The sequence below is a fragment of the Phalacrocorax aristotelis genome, chromosome 15, assembly GCF_949628215.1.
Source record: "Phalacrocorax aristotelis chromosome 15, bGulAri2.1, whole genome shotgun sequence".
Lineage (NCBI taxonomy): Eukaryota > Metazoa > Chordata > Aves > Suliformes > Phalacrocoracidae > Phalacrocorax > Phalacrocorax aristotelis.
In genome coordinates this window covers 15,341,703-15,365,323 of record NC_134290.1, presented here as the reverse complement: position 1 = coordinate 15,365,323, position 23,621 = coordinate 15,341,703, and the positions used below count along the sequence as shown (strand labels likewise).

General features: G+C 41.5%; 1 protein-coding gene across 3 annotated transcripts in view; it reads left to right on the top strand.

Moving 5' to 3' along the window:
- The window catches only part of ZDHHC8 (zDHHC palmitoyltransferase 8), a 116,817-nt gene that overhangs the window by 47,810 nt on the left and 45,386 nt on the right, over window positions 1–23,621 (top strand). Inside the window, exons 2-4 of one of the 3 annotated variants that reach the window (XM_075109978.1) lie at window positions 14,684–14,748; window positions 14,839–14,866; window positions 15,396–19,034. The exons of the other annotated variants lie outside the window; for them this stretch is intronic. Of the exons in view, the coding sequence (XP_074966079.1) occupies window positions 18,742–19,034 (293 nt within the window). The 5' untranslated portion in view covers window positions 14,684–14,748; window positions 14,839–14,866; window positions 15,396–18,741. The remainder of the gene's footprint in view (window positions 1–14,683; window positions 14,749–14,838; window positions 14,867–15,395; window positions 19,035–23,621) is intronic. 3 annotated transcript variants of the gene reach the window in all.

Here is a 23,621-nt window from a genome sequence, read left to right as displayed (position 1 = left end):
TGGATGAGCATCTGGCTAGCTCTGATTAATGCAAAACCAAACTAAAGCAATTCCATTCCCCAGTGACTTTATGCTGTCAACTACTCTGAGATCTGTCAGTTGGCCAGCCTTTAATTCATTTAACATGTGCTTTATTGACACATGAGCCAAATTTGTAGGCAGAATATCATGTGGTATAAGTCATACGCCTTGAAAATCTCAACTAGTCAACTAACTTTACCACCCAAAGCCATGATTTCAAATTCTGAAATAAGGTTTGAGTATCAGTATCATAAACCCCTCGAGATTGCAATTAGTCGCATTCCTGTCCTTTAATAGAAACCTATGCAAATTTTTCAGTTTCAGTCCGGCATTGATCTTGGACAAACAAGGCTACAGTTGCCAAGGCTGCTCTGCTTTAAGTGTTAGCAGGAGGTTAGCAGTCACTTCTGGGTACCCTGAAGAACTGCATGCATTTTATCCTGCGCTGTGAGATTTACATTTAAAAATGAGCACCTTACAGACTGAGTATCTGTTGATGCTGTTAAAAACTGTAAATGCACTGGACAATATGGAGACAATAGAATGTGTGTTGCATGAGGAAAGTGTTTCAAATAGATCACAGACTGCTGGCTTCCATCAAGACATGATGACTCTTGTAATGCACTTCTGTCTTCCAAGGGCTGGTCAGAGGTCAGCATCCCTGGGAAAGACAGTGTTTGTACTTGATGTCAGTGTTTATACTTTGATTCACAAGTCTAGTTTCTTCTTGTGTTTTCTTTAGCGGAAAGAGATGTTAATAAATGTTTCCAGATAGGAATGCTCATCACAGCTTAGCTGAAGTTAACATGCATTTCTTAAATCTCTGAACTCCTTGACAAGTGGAGAAACTGGCCTCCTAGTCAAAAATTAAACTGGGGCTACTGCAGATTTCAGCTTGATCTCTTGCTTTAGATTCCCAAGTTTAGCAGCTGTTGCAGCAGCTTCCCAAGGACCCAGGATCTTGGGAAGGGGACCACACTGTTAACATCATACGCTTTGAGGCCTTGGGAGGAAAAGCAGAATTGATGAGATGAGATGGCTTTTGCTGCTTGGAAGATAATACTGAAGAGGCTCCAGAATATTCAAGGGCTTGTCCCTGCAAATTTATATCACTAGCTTGTAATTTCAAAAGAAGAATCTCTTACACCAAGGGAAGATCTGCATGGGGTTTAAAATTAGGTCTATTTTAGTTTTGCATAAATCCATCCTTACTAATCTTAATCTGTCTTTACTAATCTTGCTAGCCTTCAGCAGAATTGGAAAAGGCTGTTCTGAAATCAAAATAGTGCAAACTCATGTCGAAATATCACTTCCTGAAGCCAGCTGGTATGCAGTCAACACCCTTTCCATGCTTCTGATGGAGCTTCTGATAACTTGAATTATCCATTACTGATGTCTTTATCAAAGTAGCCATGCTACAAGGCTGAGGAAGAGCCATCTGCTCACAGAAGGATTAATCCAATTGATGGCCCATGAGCATGCTGCTTCTTCATGTATCTGCCTCTGTGAGTGATGGGAGAGGCAGTTGCTGTCGTATCACTGTAGAGATAGGCGTGTGGCCCACCACACTTGAAAAATTTCCCCCAGGATGCCCAAGCTTTTATTTTCTACACAAGCAACAAAAGAAACATTTGTTCAGGGTGTTTTCACCTACAGTTTGTACTGCTAGAAAAGGAGACTAGAACTAAAATCCATAGTATGCTCAATATTATCTCAAAACTGAACCGTGGATTAAACCTCCTTTTGCTTAAGGAGTGTAATAAATATTTATTTTGGGAAATGGGAATGTCAGCAGAACAGATAAATAAAAAAATAGTTGAAGATTTCTTTTTCTTCCTTTTAGTTCCTTTGAGGTTTTCCTTTAGGGTTTCATTATTAACAATGAAATAGCAAACTTGCTCAAGGGCTGAATTGTGCTCTGAGATTCTTAAGTGCGGTTATGAAAACAATTTTTTCCTCCATGGTATGCCAGATAGCTTAAATTTTAACCCTGTAAAGCAGGACCCATGAATTGGGCCATATGAATTTTTGCTGATAAGGTTTGAATTAATCCCATTTTGTACAGACCTGTGCTTGCAGAAGCTTAAGGAAATTCATCACAGTTGCAGATTGTTTTCCAAGTAATATCCTCATGGACTATGAAGCCTATCCTTTTATGATAAATGCATAAAGGTTTTGCTTAACTTCATTTCTGAGGCACTCCATCTCTAATCTCAGTTGCTCAGCTTTTAAGTAGGCTTTGGCAGTCTGGCTGACATGGAAATCGCACAGCGCGATGTAGGGGGGGATGTTAGAGGAGGTTCACTGTAGACACAGCTTGGATTTTTCCTCCCCTTTGATACAGCTGAAACTCTTACTTGCCGCACAGACAAGCAGTCAGTGTGATTTCTGAGTGTTTGGGTGGAGGATAATATACAGCAAAGTAATTCAACTGTAATCCCTAAGGATGGGATAACAAATAACATCCCCGCTGTACAGGCAGCTGGAATTATTTAGAAGGTGTAAAGGGGCTTAATGTTCTGAGGAGCTGCCTTTACAGTGTGCTTTTGAGTAGGCACATCTGTAACTTTGCAAATGAAATCACTTGCAGGCATAGACATGGCTGCTGGTTTGTTTGCTCTGTTGAGGGGGTGACTAAGCATCTGCAACCCGCTGGCAGGTGTGCCGTGAGCTGCAGGTGAGGTTTCCAAGGCCGTCTTTGGAAAACAGTCATTTGCTTGCAGTGATCAATGCATTGTTGTTACTTGTCTTTCCAGAACAATCATTGTTGAGAAGATTACAGCATTAAATAAATATTTTTCTTTATATCAGTGTTACTATTTTTTTAATCCGACTGGGTAAGGGGGAACAACAGTAGCTCTAGGAGGAGCTTTAGCAGAGAACTTTCTCTTGTGTGTTCGGTGCACAGCCATTCTGCTCCATGCAGGTGGACCAGGGCTTATGTTCCAGGGCTGAAACAGCAGCAGCAGGGGGACATTTGGGCCAGCATTTGTACTGCTGCTTCCAAAATCTGGGCCAAAGCATGAACGGTTTTGAAAATCAACACTTCCATTTCAGACATGGGTCCCTCTTACTTACTATAGCAGCAGATACTAAAGTTTGAATTTCTCCAGATTCAACAACTATCTTGACATAACGGCAAAGGGGAAGGACTGTGTGAGGAGATACTGATAGACTGCTCTTGTTTGTGAGTACACCTGAATAGAAAACCATCCAAGCATTTTGTGTGTTACATATCTGGGTGCCAGAGCAGTGGCACAGGCTGCCCAGAGAGGCTGTGGGCTCCCTTCCCTGGAGACATTCACACCCTGCCTGGACGCGGTCCTGTGCCCCCTGCTCTGGGTGGGCCTGCTGAAGCAGGGGGTTGGACGGGGATGATCCCCAGAGGTCCCTTCCAACCCCTACCTTCTGTGATTCTGTAATCTGTCTCTGAGGCTGTTGTATCCAGATGACAAGCTTTTACTTAAAAAAGAGCCAAACTTAAAACGTAGCTGCATCCAAGCTAATGTTTGTTAAAAGCAACTATGTGTTGTAAAGGAGTGTGTTGGCCTGTTCCTTGTTTCATAGTTTGGATTCTACAACCTGTGGTGTGGTGTTAACCCATGGCAGAAGGGGAGCTGTGGGAGTGTGGGAAGTGTGTGCACAGGCAGCGTGTTGGCAGGTAGCGGCCGCAGGCGTGAGCTCGGTTTCCAATCCATTCAGACTCAGATGGTCCAAACCCACCCCAGGTTTAGTCACATTTCTACAGGTTTCTGTTTAATTCCTTACTTCTGGCTGTCATCTAAGTAATGTGATCACAGAATGGAGGCTTATATTCCAAATAGCAATGAAATGAAGTCATACACAAGTGGGTGCTGTTAATTTCAGTTATAGTCATTGAAAGGCTTTGGAGAAATTAAAAGGTTTGGGGTTTGTTGGGGTTTTTTTCCTAAGAAGGTATAAATGAAAAGTGCACCTTTTAAACAGATGGATGTGTGAATGGTGAGGCGGTAATCTGAGCTATAAATATGAATGGAACTTTGTCTACTTATGGCTTCAAGCCAAAAAGCATTAGGTTTTAAAATAATTTTCAATTAAAACCCCTGCTTTAACTTGAAAATAGTTTTACTTCTGAACAGAATATTTCACACTGAATGACCAGAAGGAAACCTGTAGTCTCGTGGGGCTTTAGATGAGAATTGCTTTTCAGCTAAGCAGCTTGGTCAGGCATGCAGATCTGAAATTTGCAGCATGCTCAGCCTCTACCCTTGTTGCCAAAGTTCTGCAGGCCAAATCATTCCCAGTATGACACCTAAACGAATTAATCTGCATTGATTTGTACTTCCTCTTACAGTGCTTTTCTTGCAACTATTACTTCAGCTGTACTGGGTCCATCTAGCCCTATATCCTGTCTCTCACTGCAGCCAGTAGCAGTTGCCTGAAGAGGAGTGTTGGAACAAGCCAGATGAGATACTTGTCCAGAATATTCTCCCTGCTTCCTGCGACTGCAGTCCAGAGTGCTCTTAAATCAGTAGTGGTGTCTTTTTTTGCACAGTGTCAAGCAAGGATCATGGAGCATGTTGCAGAGTACACTGGCCGTATGGCTGGGGCTGGGTCTGCCAGTATTTAGCTCCTTGTGTGGAGGAGCCAGGAGATCCAGCCCCAGATGTCTCTATGGAGAAGTTGTGTGGGTTACCAGGTTGGGAGGGATAGTCTGCTCAGACGAGCGTGTGGCTCCTTCGTCATCAGCAGGTCCTGGGCAGTGGTCCCATGCCAGAGCCGGCTACTCAGAGCAGGTCTGGGAAGAGAATTTGCTTTTCTGAGCTTAAGCAATAGTATGTTTGGGGCATGATTGAAGGGGAATGGACTCTAACGTAAATAATTATTGTAATGAGGCTAAAAAAGTTAACAATCTTTTTGTAGCCAAAAACTGTTCAGCTAAAGTGGAGAGTTGAAATATGCAGAGGAGAAGCCTCCTCCACAAAAGCAAAGGGGCACCAGATGTTCTCAGGAGCTGTTTTGCTGCCACGGGAGTGCTGATCCCCGCTCTCCATTGCATTTTTAGGCTGTTGTTTTTCTTCCTGAAGACCGTTGTTCCTGAGGAGGGTGTGGGGGGTCATATGAACTGTGCTTCCCGCTAACAGCCCCACTGCTGGAAACTTAGAGCTTTTCAGTTTGCCAGACTTCTGGTGAAAGGCTCTGATCTGCCATACACAATCGAGCCTCAGTTCACGCTTGTTGTGGAGGCCAGTAGCCGGTAACATGTGGGCAGGCTTCAGCCTGCCCTCTGAAAAGGTTTTGTTCAGTGTGTGCCTCTGCTCAGCTCGTCGGGCCCTTGCATTTTTCAAAATGTTAAGTATTCAGTTCTACTCCACTACATTATCTCACAAATCTTCTATTGTTTGGCCCTTTTCTGAAGAGCACGTTTTGTGTGGTGCCGTGAACAGTGGCCGAGCCATATCTGCAGTGCACACAAAGGTGCTCTGGTCTTGAGCTGGTGCCACCCACCGTTGCGTGCTGTAGGACTGCCTGACTTGGGGGTGCTTTGGGGTCATTCTTCTTGGCTTAAATTTGTGAATGAAAGCGTAAAAGTTCTGCAGCTTTTGTTCAATAGGGACAGGCAGTGATAGGCACATAATGCTTTTATTCTTGGAGCTGTCAGACAGAAGGGAGCTAATATGATAACCCTTAATACTTCGTCTTCTGTGATCTTGAGAGATAGCTCTGTTTAAGCATCTAATTTCCAATGGAGAGGGCTGGAGGGGGAAAAAAAAATCCCTGTTAAGGCTCAAATGCAGTCTAGCCAAGCTGTTCATCAAAACCAGGAAACAGATGGAGGGGCACAGCTGCAGAAGGTGCTGAGGCTTCTCTGGAAAAAACTACCGAGGCGTGTGCTGCGAGCAGGGACGTCAGCGCAGCACTGCTGTTCTGCACGGGGCCACCACTCGGTGCCAGTGAATGGACAGTCTCACAGCCCATGCTGCTCATGGAGATGCCATTTCGGGGAGGAACCTGCCTGGCGTTACTCCCAGCTCCCAGTGATGCAGCTTGCCTGTTCCCATGATCTGCTCACTGTAGTAGAAGAAGAAGGAGATGCATCAAAGACTCCTTATGTTCCTAAGTCTTACATTTCTGAAGTATGCCTTGGGCCCTGTCGTGGTGAGCTTACCCTTATATCCTTTCCAGAAGCACCTTATTGCTCTGTCTCCCTGCCAAATTCTCCATTTCAGGCTGGACAGTTGCATGGTGTCGTGTGCCTTGGTGGGGTCTCAGATGCAGCCAGAGAAACCTCTGGGATGCCCTGGGGTGGTGTTTATTATGTTCCTCTTGAGATAGAAGAGAGTTTCCAGCAGCCAAGCAGTGTCCTAGGTCTCTGCCCAACCACTCATGCAGAGCCAGTCTGATGTTGAACCATTGCTCAAGTGCTACACTTTAAAAATTAGTCAGTGCATATTGTTTACCTGGCACCTACTTGTCCTTGGCTCCTCCTATTTACTTGAAAGGCTCAAATATTTAGATCTCTTCCAGAACAGATCTGTGCTGTTATTTGGGAGATTTCTTTTCTTAAGCAGTTTAGTAATTTTTCTTCTTTTGCATAGTTTTTGCAGAAATTAAAGTTTTCCAAGCAAGAAGCCTATGTAAGCACAACCATGTAGTGGGGAGAACGTGTTTCTCTGCTTGCTTTCCCTTTCCTAAAGACAAAAGAGCCTTATTGAAATGTGCTTCCCTTCTGACTACTAATGGGTTTTCCTTCCTTCCTCCTTGTAATGAGCTTAACATTCTCCCATCCTGTTGAGTATAAATTTCAGCCTGGACTGTTTTCCCTGTTGAGGTGTTGAGTCACTGGCCTTGAATGGGAACCTGTAGTGAAACAAGGGGAAGTCGGGGCTTGGGAAGGAAGAGGTTTTCCAGCAGTTTTGGGGTAAATTGGTTGAATTTTAAAAAACAAGGATAAGGTGCTATTCATTTTTGCTTGGGGCTGCTCATATTCTCTTTTCCTAGTTTTATTTCTTGATGCTTTCTTATGTTGGATCTGGATAAATTCCAGGACGTTATACACAAAATACCTAGAGGAAGAGCTGGTTCCTGCTCAATACAATGTTCCATTTTAAGCTGTCTCAGGTTAGAGGGGGGGAAAACGATGCCATGTCACTGGAATTTGTTTGTCTCCTGGAGGAAAGATGCTGAAAGTCTTGCTTCAAAGGCTCTGTGTGGGAATTATGTCCTGAAGCCTGGATATTCTCCAGGGCTTAATTGTGCTTATTCATAGAAACACTAAACTTTATGAACTGGACAGCAGACCTTTAAATTTGGCTCTAACTGTGGAGAAGGTATTGGGTTTTGCACACTCTGATTAGCAACACTGAGATCAGATGTACACTTTGGAATAGTTAGTAAAATGGACAGGAATTAAAGCAAGCTTTGCTCCAAACACAAACCAGATGAGGTAAACAAGTTGTCTTTCTATCTGAATTTCCCACTTAAGTAAGGTTTCATTTTTTGTGGTGTTGGGTTGTATCGTATGGGCTATATCTTGTCTCTCCCCGCCTCCCCCCACCAAACTTCTTTCTGGTCTAAAGTCTATGGTAGCAGACTGTGGGATAAAAACCTGCATCTCTTCCCATATCATCTTGCAGAGCAAGATGAAGAAAACAAGACTGAGCAATGTGGTTAAACCAGCAAGAGTGAGATTAGGTTACTGCCTCACATACACTTTTGCCAATCTCAGAGAAATCTGAGTCCAAATTTCTTTGTTACTAATATTATCTATGTTTTGGAGGTTTCTTTTGCCCTTTTTTCCCCAAATGATACGGATGAGAAATTAACTTTAAAAAATAAAACTCAAATTAACATTATTGTAAGCTATCTGAGCTTCTGTGAAAACACACTATTGTTTAGTTGGCTTAAGCAAAAAAGGGTGCTTTTTTATTTGGTGGAAAACCAGTGCAAAGACTTCAAAACCAGTGGGAACCAATACATACTGCTGCCTTCATGGAATTCCTTAGTTTGCAGTCCTACCTGTGGAGAACCAGAAGTGCAAGAGGGTCACAAAAGTGTTTGAGTGTTTGTTTGTTTTTTTTTTTTTTTTAAATTGTTCTGCTTTAATTGAGACAAATTTATAAGGGATAAGATTCTTTAGTAATATTTCCTTTTTAGAAAACTCCTGTATGAGTGAAACTGAAAGGGTTTGTTTGGAGTTTTTTTTAAGAGCTTTACCTTGAAGGAATATTTTCTTGTTTCTGGTATTCCTTAGGATTTATATATTAGGAGATTTTTTTTTCTATACAGGTTTCATCATGGCATCTTAGATAAGTGTGCAAAAAAGCTGAAAAGAAGGATCATTTGGATAAAGCAAGTAGCGTGCTTTGCTGTTATCACAGGTTTGCCAGTGTTGGGGCAAACTGGGAAATGTCTTCAGAATTTTATCCCCCAGAATTGCACTGCAAATTAGTTTTGAAACTTGCTGCTGAAAGGAAGTTAACAAAAAATATCCAATATGAAAATTAATGTTTTTATAGCATTAACAGATAAAAATGTTACTTTTTATTGGGAGTCATCATATTTAGACATTGTAATTCCTTTTAAAATGTGAAATAGCTCCATGAGACTACTTAACTATCCGTACATGACATCCTCTAGGCTCCTTAACTGACATTTGCTTTGTTAGTGAGATGAAACAAAGATTTGAAAATGAAAGACAGCCATGGTTTGGAAGAGCAATTGTTGTCAGTGAACTTTGTTTCCTGGAAAATTAAGACCACAGAGCTGATAACTTTTGCTCTGAAGTATCGAAGCCTATGTTTCAGGCAGATGTACAGGTCCTATTTTGAAGGATTTTCATGGTCAAGGATCACTGTGTATTGCAGTGAGCTATTGCAATTTCCATCCTACTTGAAAGTGTACACCTTCCTCCTGCCTGTGCTTGAAAAATCATGAAAGAACCACAGGCTGGAAAGCAGCTAAACTAATCCAGATTAAGGAGGCTGCAGTTTGGGGTAGCTGAGGCTCTCCTTAACTGTGGCAATTGCCTACCCAAGTGTAGAGGCTGAGTAAAGTGTCATTACAGTATTCACGAGTCTTGTGGTTGCTGACCTGATATTGGAAGATTTTAATCTAACATAGAACAAATATCATCATCATCTTTCATATCTCTGAAAGCAGCAATGTGCTCAGTATCTTTTATGTTCAATTCTTGCAGGCACTTTGAATGCGTATCTTATACCCAGTATCCTTCTTTTGAATTTGCAGTGCAATATTGTAACTCTTTATCTTTCAGGGGAACAGCCAGCTTTAGGAAGAAGCCTAGTGAAAACCTCAGGGTTACACTCCGTATCTGAACTGCTTTAGAGATCAGCCCAGCTGAATTCTAATTTATGGAAGAAAGCTGCTTTAGCACTGTACACATTTAGGGAGATTTGGAAGAGTTGATCTTGAAGTGTCATTTGGGCTGATTGTTCTGTTTTCATGAAATTTTTGCCCATAAGAGCCCTTGAACACACATTAATGAGGAAAGGGGTGGATAGAAGTAGACCACAGAATTCTGAATGCACATTGTACTGTATATCAAGAGACTAAACTTTGCATTAAATATACTGAACAACTGTATCCAAGCCTCTTCACAGTTCAAATTTGAAGTTCAATATTGTGGTGCTACCCCATCTTGAATCATGTGTCCATCAAAAAATTCAAGGTCAAGCAGGCCCAAACCTACCAATCACTTCCTGGGAATGCTTGTCAAATGGCTCTTATTTTTAGTATGTGACATTGGAGGTGGGGACTAGAGTGGGTGAAGGGATGGATGTCCTTGCAAAAAATACCAGACCAAGTGACAGTGTTGTTCCACCCCTAAATCAGGACACAATGGTATACAGCTGCCACAGAGTCCTGTACGGCTGCTAGATGAGCGGTGTCTGAGTCAAGATCAATGCTGTGGTATTTCCCTTCTGTACCTTTTTATTAAGCACCGTTCTTTGGACAGAAGTAAGTTTAGCAAATCTGGGAGGATTTGGGAACTTTCCTCTTCCTTGCCCCTTGGCTTCAGGCTGTAACTCATCTGAAAACTGAAAATGCCATTAAAAAAAAAACAAACCACAAGCCTCTGTGACAGGTCACTAATCTGTCCTTAAGGAAATGGTAGTGAGTAAGAGGGTATCTGGGCAGGCGGTGGGAAGAGGACCGTGAAGTCTCATCGACTACTCAGTTAATGGCAACATACTGAACTGTCAGGCAAGCTCATTAGGGACACGCTGTTAATTTGGTCAGGCAAACACTGCCAGGCTGCATTGTGTAGAGTTAAGCAGTGTGAATGCAGCCCCTAAGCAAAGATGCTGGAATCTGCTTTTGTGTTCCCTTTGGACGGCTGTCCTCCGAGTTTGGCTTCTTTTCCAGTTCAAAGTGGCCACGTGGAGTTTTGGCACTGTTAGTGTTGCCCGAAGGTTAGTTATAGATTGCAGAAGTGATCCAGCTTGTGCCGAGATGCGTTACCCTGCTTCTCTTCTCAGTTGCTTTTGCATACGTACGTTTAGTCAGTGTCAGAGCCAGAGCGTCAATTCACTACTTCTAGTGACTTAATTAGAAATGGATTAAGCCCTTTCTGTTTAAGACCCAAGTTGAAATGCTGTGGGTATTTTCCTTATCTTTGCTGCTCACATCTGCTAGGCACTAGCCATATGGCAATGAAAGTTTGCATTTCTTCTCTACTGTCAAAATATAACCTTTTCTCCTGCCATTTCCCACAAGTCAGAGTCCAGCAGGTGGTCTTGGAGGTACAACAGTATGTGCCTTATAAATCCACTGCAGTCCTTAGAAGAGCTCAGCAGTGAGCTGTAATGTTATGGACTGACCCTTTTGGGCAGCGAAGAGAGAGACCAAGTGACAGGGAAAAGCTGAGTGGGTGTCCTGACTCCTTGTGTCACGGACTGGAGCGATTCCTCATGTGATGATTATTGTAAAAGGTTGAGCAAGGGTAAGAGATTGTTTCCATCTCATAAAGGGAACAACCAGATTGTCTCAGTGCTGTCTCTCCCCAGCATGCGTCAGAATATACTGTTAATTTAGGAGTTGGAACCCAACAGAGGATTTTCTGATTCTCTACCATGTGTTGCCTTTATGACTCCAGTTCCTCTCTCGTCCTTTGAGGGTGTTTTTCCCTGACATCTTCAGTTTTATTAAAGTTTATTTTTGTTTCTGTCTAGTCTTCTGCCAGAGAAAAGGCTGAAATTAATAAGTTTCTGGTAAACATTTTCCACATTTTCACCTGTTTTATCTGATTACATTAAGGCTGGGTCAAATACTCCATTAAGAGTCTCAGATGCTATCAGAACCAAAGCAGAAAAAGGGTTCCCAGGAGATCGACTGTGTGTGCTTGCGTGGAAGAGACTTACCGGGGTGATTGGCCTGCACAATTACCTTGCAGAGTGTTGCACAGCTCCAGCACTTCTGTCACTAAATACCTGGGGTAATCATTAGTTGAGAATAGCCAACTTCTCCACCTGCTGTGTCAGGCTCTGTTATCACGCCAGGAGGCTGCTCTCCTCCCCAGAAACAAGAGGAATTCATGCCTCTGCCTATTCAGACAGAGGGATATCTATTTAATGCAGTGCCCCATTTAGGGAGGTAAAATAGTGTTTTTCCAAGGGTGGAAAAACACTTGCTTTGTGGGAGGGAAAACTTCTTACAAACAAGCACTGAGTTTCCTCATTTTCATTTACCAGGGGTTTCTATCAGAATAAGGCTGGAGGAGGGGAATTTGGAATGATTCTGAAAGCTTTGACTCAGGAAGGGGAGAATGACTCATAGATTTTTCTTATTTTATTTATTAAGGAGAGCAGACCATTGGACCTAATCTTTTACTTATCTTTCTCTTTGAAAACTTAAAGCACATATGCAATGACCCCAGAAGAGTTTGTGGGCTCAAATCAAGGTCTTTCAGCATAAAAGTGTAAATCCCAACTGTGGGAGCTAGCCTACAATGACCTTGAGGTAGATTCCTTCCTATTACCTTCATACTGGATGAGTATTTTTATAGTCAATCCTCAGTGCATCCCTTCCCTGTTTGTGAAGTGGGGTGGTAAATAAGTTGTTAATGGGAAATGAGGGCAGCAGAGAGGCTTTACAAAACTGAGATCTGTTGAGACTTGCCACTTTCTGTGTTGTGACAATGGTGCGTTTATCTCTGGCTATTGCTGGAGTCTTGATGTAGGAGCTTGCTCACTGAGAGTTGTTCTTTAGATTTGATGGGGAAAATTTGATTACTGAGAAGAGCAGCTTGTTTAGTAGCAAGCATTTTCTTCTCTTTAATTTGGAAGTGAACATTTACTTCTCCAAAAATAATTTTGCTGTTAATAATCAAAAGATAAGATCAGTCACAAGTTGTACATTAGAAAGAAGTTCTTAAGCTCCAGCCTAACATCATTTTAAGGTCTATGAGGCGAACTACATTTACTTTTGTATTCTGCTACTATGAAAAAAGATTAATGTAACCTAAACTATGTTTTAATTAAAATTTGGCAAGAGATTTAAATGAAGGAAAAATCAAAACTTCCCACAGTCTGTGTCACAACTGTAATTTCATTCTTGTACTTCAGAAGATAATTAACTAGATGGGATAAAGCAAATATCACTTAGTCTTTTAGCTAATTCCTTGGGTCAATTCTTTAACGAATCAATCAAACTAGATTTTGTCTGGTTTATGAAAATGGGGAAGACCCTTGTCTGTGGCCACATAGTCTTACCTTTTCCACTTATGGTATCATATCGTAAAGGCCCATGCAGCCCTAATAGTTTTGGGTGTGCTGTGTCAGTGACTGAGAGTCAGGGAAGCTTCCGAGCTTTTAACTTAACTGGTGGAGACTGGAACAAACGTCTTCATTATCCTCTTGAAAAATCTTGTTAGCAAGGCAGTCTTATCATACCTATGCTACTGGCTTGAATTTTGCTCATATTGTTGTCTGTTAAGCTAGGTGGCAGCTTAATCTCAGCAGAGATAGAAAATGCATGCCAAGACTCTTCTAGTGAGAAAAATTATATGGAAAGGACAAACAGCCGTTGTCACAGCAAGTACAGAAATTTTACTGCACTGGGAAGAACAGAAGTCCTCTGCTTCCAGAGCTGCGAAGCAAACGCTTCTGACCAGCTCAACACCTGTCCCAGAAGGATTTCCTTATGCAAAATAGGCTCAAGAAAACTGATTTATGCCAGTAGCCGTAATAAACATGTTGTGCAAAGTTAAGAAGTCTCCGAGGCTTTGGGTAATCAACAGAAATCTTAATTAAGTTCAACCTCTGATAAGAATTTATCAGCAGTTACAGACATTTGGTTGACAAGTAAGCAATTGTCTAAGGCCACCAAAAACAATTTCTTGGTTCATACTCACTAATGCAGTTGAAACTTTTTTTTTTTTGCTTAAAGGTCCAAAGTAATATCAGCCATGTGGCAGTGGAGGAGATGTGATAAGGCATCAGAAATCCATCGGCAGTTTCTTAGCAAAGCTGCGAAATAAACCCTCTGAACTTCCCTGTAGTCAGTGTTTATGCCTGGAATGAACTTGTCCTGTGTCCTGTCAGAGAATCTGGATAGCTGTTTTGATAGAAATGAGATATCTTCTGTCAGGATTGTTAGTACCTTCCAAAACCAAGCTCAAAAAGTGAGCCATACAGTCAAACACTGAGCGTATGGTTAAAATTACAAGGAGAGGCTGTGTAGGAACAAACATATGTAAAACATAGGGTATTGGCTTCCTCCTAACAGGCTTGGACTTTGTAGCCCACTTAAGTTGCCAGAACTGAACACGATACACAGTTTGTGGCTTTTGTGTCTTATTTCTTAATGCAATGTATGATGTACAAATCATATAGTACAGCAAAATATGGGGATCTGTAGTTGCCCGACCAAGTGGCCCATCTCCTGTCCTTGATTTGACCCTCTGGTCTTCTCCTCGGGTATTCTGATCTCCCTCTCAAAATTAGCAATCTCTGCATAAAGAAAGTGAGCGTCAAGATCAATCCCAGCAAGAAGGATCCTTGTAACGAGACTAAAGGCTCAATTTCATGGAAAGATTTTGTCAGTCAGTAACGGGCTAACATCCACGGTCCAGGCAGTACATCCCAGAGATCATTATGAAGGAGTGTGGTTAAAAACTATTTCCCTGGGAGTGATTTTGCTGCTTGGGCAAATCTCTCACAGGTGCAATCTATTAGGGAGGCCAGACTGCTTCTTATAAACAAGCAAGCAAGAACGATCCAAAGAACAGGCAATCCTGTGTTGCCTTGCCAGCAGGGAAAGTCCAAGAGAAGGCTGAAATTTTAGTGGAAGCAGAATTTTGGGGAGGGGGAAATCCATATTTGGTAGTGGGATTTTTGAAAGGAACTATTTATTCCGTTCAAAATTTTCCAGTCTGTGAAACTCATGGTTTTAGAAACAAACAGAAACACCCAAAGAAAAACTCAAACAACCTAACTCAGTTGTTGAATGAATATTGCCCTCTTTTTGTATAGTATAGGTGGGACTGATATAGATTTAAGTCATCTGCTATGTAACATGATTTGCTCTGCCATAGCCAATTTCAACTGCAGCGGCCAGCATGGATGGTTCAAGTTGGTGACACCAGCATTTGCTATCTGAGGTGCAACCCCCTTTTTTCTTTTTTTTTCCTTCCTTTTTTTTTTTTTTTTTTTTTTTGAAGATGATTGAAAGACTCAAAGTTATAGGGACCTTCCTCACCTGCTCACCTGAAAGGCGCAGAGTTAGGTAAGTAGATGTTTTTGCAAATTCTCTCTAACAGCACCCCCCAGCTTCAGCCTGACAATACAACACTGATATGTTCCTCTTCTCTCCTAGGAATGAGAATTCAAGACCTAGCAAGAAGGTAAGCTAAGTAGTTAGTTATAACAAATTCCACATCCATTCCAAAATGATTTTTCCTAGAAATCCTTTCAATCTAAAATTAAAATATTCTTTGAAGTCAGTTCCTTGCAAAATTTTCTCATCCAGGTTTTTCTTCTTTTCTGTAATACCTTAAAGTTCATGTAGAATGTAATAATTTATTCTTTTTTTCCTTGGCCAAGGAGAATTCAGTGTGTATTTTTGCTTTACCCACTATTTTGAGTGATTCATCTTGCCTTCCAAAATGATTACATGTCCATCAATCCAACCGCAAACCCTTTTTAAGAACTCCTTGCCACTGTCATATATACTGAAAAAATCGAAGCCAAACTATCTCAAATATACGTTTCTGTGAAACAATAACATGATTGCTGGGATTATAACTCTCCGTAGCTGGAACTGAGAACTATTTCAGCATTGAGCAAATAAATGAACCAACCTTCCCGTTCCCTACCCCGCTCACTAAAACCACTGAAAAGTGTGTATAACCAGTATTTGATCTTTTTCTGCAGCATCCAGAGGAGCCTGCGGAAGCAACCACCTGGAACAGCCCTCTCAGTACTTCCCCCCTGTAGCCTCATGTGCCTTATCTCCGAATCACTGCGTTTGGGCTTTCTCCTGGCGCTGAGTCAGTCTGCTTGTTAATCATTTCCCATCTGGTTTTGGCTCCACGCTGGATGTCTCCTGGCCCCTGAAAGTGGTGAATAGTTTTGAAGGAAAATCCGACTGAAGCAGAATACAATTTGAAGAGCCCTCCACATGTTATTGCTAAATCCTGGAAGCCTCCCTTCAGGATTAGTGGTTCCTTAGTTGCTTCGATGGCCAGGGCTAGCAGCGCTCTGGGAGGCCTCCTTGGCTCTGGCTTTGCCTCAGGTTGTTTTCACTCCTCTTTCCTCAGAGCTGTCTTTCCTCCTCAGCTACTCTTCTTCCTCTCTTACTTGTGTGGTATTGCTCTTCTGTGCAAATACATGTAACTTAAATCACATTTGCTCTGGTTCCACCTTCCACTCTTTGTATTTGAGTATTAAATTTCACTTTATTTTTAATCAAACCACTTCACATTTCTTTTTGGGATCGCAGAAACATGCTTGGCATGTCTAAGTTGCCACTGTGAGGTTCTTCTCCAAACAGAATTCAAACCATTATGTTACAGTCTGTACCAGACCCTTCCTAGCAGCTGTGTTTATACAGCTCCTAGTAAAATGGGTCCCTGATTAGGATTTTTGAATAGCTCATTCACTGAAAAAATGGTGTTTTGAACCAGCTACAGCTATTTAAAAAATTGGGATAATATATGATTAAAAGTTTTGGTTTGAAGAAATGTCAGTGGCAACACCCTGCCAAATTTTAGGCCCAAAACATCATCACCATTAGTATCACAAAGATTAAGTTACTGGAACTTAATTGGGCAAGAAGTGGTTTTCTTTTGCTTGATTAAAAAAATCGCTGAAAAATTCATTTGACAGAGATTGAAAATTATATGTTCAGAGTAGTCACCCAGAATGGTTAAGTTTGGTAAATTATATTAAACCGAGGACAGGTTCTTTATCTTGGAATTGTCAAGCAACAGTAATTTGGGGGCAACTCAATGCAGAATCAGAAACTGAACATTAGAGCAGTTCTGGGGTTGCTTCACACCTATCGAGACAAGCTGTTTGAAAAACCAAAGCCCATCCTCTGTTCTGAGTGATGCTGATACACACTGCAGGGTCTGTGTGTTGGGCAGGTGGGTTGTAAATACCCAGCCTGTTCCTGCCATGCCAGGCAATCTCTTCATGAGGTTGGAGAAGCAATAGCTGGTGTGCCAGCAGCAATGCCTTCTGGTCTGCAGGGAACCCTACAGGCTCGAAAAGTGTTAAGGCTGGGAGGAAAAGGTACCTCATCTGAGCTTTTCCTCACAATGGAGTTAGCAGCTGCATTCCCAATATTCTGCAAATTTGGTTCCATGCTTTCTTGCTGTGGATACTGGCATTGAACAAAACCAGCGAGTGTACATTAAGGCAGGGAAACACGAGCGCTGCTGGTGCTCCATTAAACTGGAACACATGATTAAAGGACCAAAAGCTACTTCAGCTGACAAACTCCGTACTTAAATGTTTTTTAAATGGTAAACTAAGAGCAAAGATTTTTAAGTTTGTGTCATGATCCATAAATCTAAATCTCCTCTTGTCCTTTTTCTCTAGACAAATGGCTTGTAGAGGAAATTGTAGTGGTTTGGATAAGACTAGGTTTCAGCAGACAGCCCTCTAAGGTCAGACATGTAAGAAACATCTGTAATTATTTGAGGAATTTGGCAGACGATCTTGTACTTAAATCACGTTTTCCCCGTTGAAAGTTGGAAATGTCCATGTATAAATTAGACACACAAGCCACATACCTCTGCATTTGTGGAATTAGAGGAGGTATCAACTTGCTGTTACCTTGCAAATCCTACTGCAAGGTAAGAGCAAGTTGATACCTTGCTATAGTAGAAGAGACCAGCTTAAGGTTCTTTAAAACTGTGTACCTCTTTTGTGCTTTTATTAGAATAAAGTCTAATAGTCTAATAGTTTTAAGGGGAGTTGCCATTAAGTGGCAGGCTACTTCAGTGTTCAGAATTTGCCACTTGGTTTGGATTTTGACTAAGACTAAAATCAAAAGGTTCTGTGAGTAAAATTATACAAACCCTCCTTTCCAGGCAGAGTTGCCAAGTACGTGCATAGTTGTCACATACTGGGCCTCTGAGGACATTTAGCATACAGTTGTGCATATCTGTGTCTAGAATCATCCCATCCTCTAATGAGATCATGTGAATTCAAAGCATATTAAATTTAATCCTGGTTTTCAGGATTATACCCTGCAAATTTAAAATTGCAGAGTGTAAGACAGGCATAATGTTCCTGACTGCTCATTACAACAAATAGGGACCGGCTCATTTGGTTCTGCCACTGAAAGCAGAATTCGTAAAACGGACTTCGGTGGGAGATTCAAGCTGAGGTCTGGTGACCTTTGTCAAGCAGAACAAACAAATGCTATGCTGCTAGAATTGTATTAGTGCTGGCTGCTTCTGGTACAGCCTGAGCAAATGAAGTTTGAAAGTCTGGTTGTCTATCAGCAAACTTTGTCTTTTGATGGAGTCTACAAATGCTGTAGCGTAGACCCTCCATACTTTTCGTGTGAATAACCTCTAACAGCTAAAGACTATATTGATGATTCGGAGACCCATCTGTGATTCTGACCTTGATCACTGAAATGCTGGTAAGTTTACTGTGGAAGTGCCCTTGATAGTTTGAGCTCGAGGATGTACTAGATTTCTTCCTAGCAGCATTTGGTGACCAATCCTGTGTGATGCCAAGCCTTTCCATGTTCAGCACCCTGCTTTATTCTAAGGACAAGCTTAGTTGGTTGTCAGTAGTCCTTCTGAGGCAGGGATTTTTACTGTGGACTGATTACGTGAGAATCACACTAGAGGGAAGGAAGGAGGAAGAATTGTCTCCCTTGAAGCCATTCCTGGAACAAAAAATACCCCTGCTGTCTTCAGTATGTCACTACTGTAGCACCATGCAAAACAGATTTACTCTTTTCTTGCAACACTTTCTGCTGCCTCCTTTACTCTTGGTTTCCTTTCTGTCCTCTGCACTTTCTCCTTGCTGCTTTCTCTTCTACATTCATTATCTCCTCTGTTTTCACTTATTATTCCTTTACATACTTAATCCGAGGCAGTCAGTTCTGGGTTTGTTGTTGGTTTTTTTTGCCTTTACTCCATGGGAAACATCCATCTTCTTTCTGTTGCCTTCCCAGGGCTTTTTTTGTATGTCAGCACTGGCACATCTGAGCCAGCTTCAAGCCTCCCTGCTCCTCTAGCCAAGCAATTAGTCGATGGCAAGACCGGGCACCCAACCGGACTCGGCTCCCTTTGGATATTCTTGGTGGCTGCTGCCATGCTCGCTGCAGCATGGCCCCATTTCTCTGTGGAGGTGGCAGGAAGGGTTGGCATCGGAAGTGCAAAGCAATCTGCCATCTTCCACAACTGCAATATTTTTTCCCCATGAAGAATATATCTTCCCTTTTCAGGAAGATCAACCTGTTTGGAAGATATTTTTCACATCTTCAGGGGGATACAGTGCAGTATTTCTCTTGCAAGCTTATCTGAACCACTTCAAGAAGTTGCAGTGAGTATGTTACAGCTGATTGGCAGTTGTCAGTCACTGGTTATACATCTTCGATGTTTTTCTGAGGCAGGCTGCATTGCCTGATACAGCTCTCTGGAATGTAGCAGGAGGCTGTGTAGCATTTTCATTTAATTACTTGTGGAGATAGCTGCAGGATTGTGGTGTCAGAAAATATTGCTAAATCTCAGGGGATTTCCTGGTGTTTTGTTGCCACAATAAGGTCACAGTGTCACAGTGTGTCACAGTGGCTTAGTACAGCAACTGGATACATGTACAATTATTTATGCAGCCTGAAAATGTAGTGCAATAATAAAATACTGTATTTACGCATCTGCGACTTGCATTCATTTGAGTCTGGTAATGCTACTTTTGTCCTTTCCTGTATTGTTTAAGCACATATTTCTCATATTTGAGGTTTATGAAGATGTTAAGTAGAGTTGTATGCTGTCAGTCTGGTCACATTTTGCAACCAGCCTTAAATACAATCCTACTTGTGGGTTTGTGTCTCTCAGCTGTCTTTATTACCTAGGCATTTCAGTTTTGTAAATCCATATTTATAAGGAATTTGTTCCACACTGGAACCACCATTGCATTGTTAATACCAAGATGACAAGTGGCCTGAAAATGAGGTGTCGAGCAAACATAGGCAGTTTCCACCTGAGTTTTTTCACCTGTCCTGAAGCCCAGCCAGTCCATGTTGTGGAGCATTTGCAAAGTAAGATTAATGCAGTGCAGAGCTGCCAATGAGTTACAGGAAAGCAGTCACTTGAGACAAAAATGAGGTTGCAGTGTCTCCACCCCACTCCTAGCAGGTCAAAAGCTAGCTTGCTTTAAGAACATAAAGATATCTACTTTTCTGTGTGTCATAGTTGATATCACCTTGTTCAGGGTTATGTCTATGGTATGCAAAATACTAGCAGGAGAGGATTTTCCCAGTAGAAATTATCTTAGTAGCACAAGTGTGAAAAATGCGTTCTCTATATTGTGGTTTTGAAGATCCTTTTCTCACACTATTGTGAGGAATATTGTGTCTATTCCTCTTGTCTCCTGTGAGATGTTTCAGTTCAAGCATTATGATTTAGTCAGAAGAGCATTCACTCTGTGAACAATATGAAGAATGCTCCAATTACCCTCTTACTGGTATCTGTGGGATTAGACCATGAACTCTTTAGCTGAAAACATCCCTGGCAGGTTGCTCATATGCACAATCATTCTGGCCCAAGCAGAACTGCTTACATAAGTAAAAAAAACTCAGTGTGATCTTGCAGTGCTACTTAGCAAAGTCATAGGCACACCAGTCATGGTAGAATATTACTGGAGGAGTTCTCCTGATGGTTCTTTGTGCTTTTACTTATTTCCATGTGCCATGGCTTTGATGCCTCTCATTTCTGGGTTTGTTTTTAGCAGGAGCTTTCTTTCTCTGTTATAATACATTTGAGAATTCACTGGATTTTTTTCTCCCAGAGCTTAAATCGGAGCGAGATTTTTAGTATGTCTTGCAGAACAGATCTGAAATCGAAGCTAATCAGACTAATCTGGTAAAATAGGTTTCAGAATTAATCTAGCACCAATCTGCTGCTCTGTAAAAAGCATACATAAGCAGTATTTATTGTCTGTACCCACAAGAGGGAAAAAAGAAAGCCCACATGTAGGATGGCTGCATTCAGCTATTGCAGCAGCAAAGAATTTCCTGAGAACACTGCATGTGCTAATCACAGTCCAGTGTGTTAGACTAAACTTGCTAATAAATGTTTGTGCACAAACCCAGCCTCTCTGAGCAAGGAGAGACTGAGCTGAAAATCATCCTTGGAAATCATCCTTGGAGGATTTTTAAGGTGAATGGGGAGAAGAGAAGGAAAAACATGATTTTCAGGCTGTAATGAAAGATGGCTTTGGAGGACATGTGCATGTGCAAGGAGCCTGAGGGAGGAAGTGGAAGAGAGAAAATTCAACGGCTTTGAACACTGACAAATCGCCTGGCTATGCTTAAGGATCAGACAGCATCGTCTCACTGGCTGCATCAACATTAGGGCTATTCATCACTTTTATAGATTCATAGCATTAGGTAACACAACTTTTCTATCAACACGTGGGTTTTCCTGCCTGGTGAGCTGAAGAACTGCTTCTTACAGTTTCTTCAGCAGAGGGAAGCACACACGCGAGCAGGTTCTACTCTATTTCAGATTATGTGATTTATGTCTCAGAACCATTTTTGTCTGCCACGAGCATTTTAAGTTTGAGACGTTGATTCCAGAAACTTATTTTGCTATTCATCATCAAAGGTTCGGTCAAAGGTTTCTTCTGATAAAAATATTTGTGTCTTCACAACCCTCTTAGTGAGATGTCCCAGTGTTCCCTTTAATGCAGCTTAAAAATGGCTGAAAGAAATAAAACATACAAATGGAGAGGCTGTCATAAAGGTAGCATTTGTTTTGGGAAGCAATGGTATCCTTACCATTTATTACTGGGAGGCAGCTATGTCATCACACTTGTTGGGAGGCAGCCGTATACAGCTGCTGGACAGAACTGATTTTTAGAAAGCTAATTTATAAGAAGTATCATTCATTGCACTGCTGCACTGAGAGGCCTTGATGCTGGCAAAAGTAATGTGTATACTGTAACATCAGCAGCCATATTGAAATAAGAAATTAGAGTCTTTGGGGTTTGGATTTCTTCATGTTTAAAATGCTTTTGTGTGAAGGTCTTGTCGATGGTTTTGGTGGTGATGGTGGTTATATTGGTCATTCACATGATTTGCCATAGATGATAGCTTTTTGGCCAGAAAGGACTGTCCAGTGCTTATGCTGTTAATCTGTAAGAAAAGACTTCATGCAACAAGCAGTGAGATTTTGTGGTCTACTAAAGAATGTGTGGAAGGAGTGAGAGCAGGACTGGAAGAAGGGGGATTCCATTTGCAAAAAACACAGAGACCAGACCCTGCTGTTTCTGCTATGGAGTTTCTGTCATATTCCTCTAACGTGATGGTGAGAAGTCATTCAGAAGGGTGTTCTGATTTGACCATGCTTATGAGCTTTCTCATTTTCACCAAGTACATTTGCATATCTGACTTCCCCTAAGGGAGACCTTCTAAGCAGAATTTAAATTAAACTTTAACATTTGCCATAATAAAAATTAACATTGTATAACTGATCACAAAAACTATAGTTTATGCTCGAGTGCAAGTATGAAAGAGGACTTTGGCATAACTAACACAGTATCCTATGCAAATATTCACAATTGAATTAATCCTTTTCCAAAGGACCAGCAGAAATCTTTCAATGGCACATAAGCCTGCTTTTGAGGGAGCAAGTGCTTAGCAAGCCCTGAGGCTTCGGATCTCAAAACAATTTGTATTCTGCATTGACACATGCAAATATCTTGAAAACAAATTCTCAAGCTCTTATTCTCTTACTAAATTTATTGTAAATCCTATATATTGTGAATTTAGCCATAACTTACATGGCCTGCAGAAATTCTGTAAGAACAGGACTTTTATCATCTTAGTCTGGAACTGGACAATCTCAGCTTTAAGTTGGGATAGAACAAAGCTGTAATTGATGGTTGGCCAGGTCTCTTTGCCAAGCTGCTCATTTTGATCATTCATAGCAAGAGGCCCTTATTTTGTAAAAATCCTTTTGTTGGTGGAGACAGCAGACAGGTTCTCTTCTGTCCTCAGAGAGGGTGGCATGGTGCCAGTGTCAGCAGCCAGCAATCCGAAGTGTTGTGTTTAATCAGAAGATTATTTTTTTCCTTTTATTGGCTTTTCCTTTCAGTATCACCAAGCATGACATGTTGTAAAACAGTAACACTAGTTGAACAAGGGTTGGCTAGCATCTCTAAGCCCCCTGGCTATGCTGATAGCAAAATGAACATTTGGCTTGATGTGCAGCCAATAGAGACTCCCAGGAAACCAAACCGGGAAAACACACTTGTCAATGAATGGGCCACGTGCCTGGCAAAGAATTGGGGAAGAGGAAACAAGATGCACCTGCGTATAACAGCTACACTGGGGCTCACATTCTCTTTTTTTCTTACACATTTCAATCATCCACAGTTTCAATAGCATGCCAAATACCTGAGTTTTTAAGGTATAGATCCTATCCATTAATGGTCTGCAGTTACATTAGGATGTATTTATTTTAGCCTTAGACTGGCCATATGCATGGTAGCTTCTAAAAGGAGATGGTAGTAGATGCAGATCAAATGCAAGATTTGTACTCATCCCACTGAACACAATGACTGCCAGAGGTTGTGCTTTGCATTGAATCGTATAGGAAAAAATGACTTGGTTTTTTTGTTAGAGGGATGATGCTAGATTCGAAACTTTTTTATCCTCAGAGTCTGCAACAGTGACTGTGTGACCATCCCTAGTGTGCTATGCCATCATGCAGAAATCTGGTCATAGGTAGGAGTGCTTGTGGTGGAGAAAAAGTCCGGAGTAGTCTGTCAGCTCCTATATCTGCAAACAGCCATGTTCATTCATCTTCGTTCAAGAGACTTCTGTAGTTTTGGAAGGGAAAGTTTAGCAGTGTTGGGTGTGAGGGCAAGAATGGATAACTCTCTGCTTGGCAAAGTAGGATATGTGAG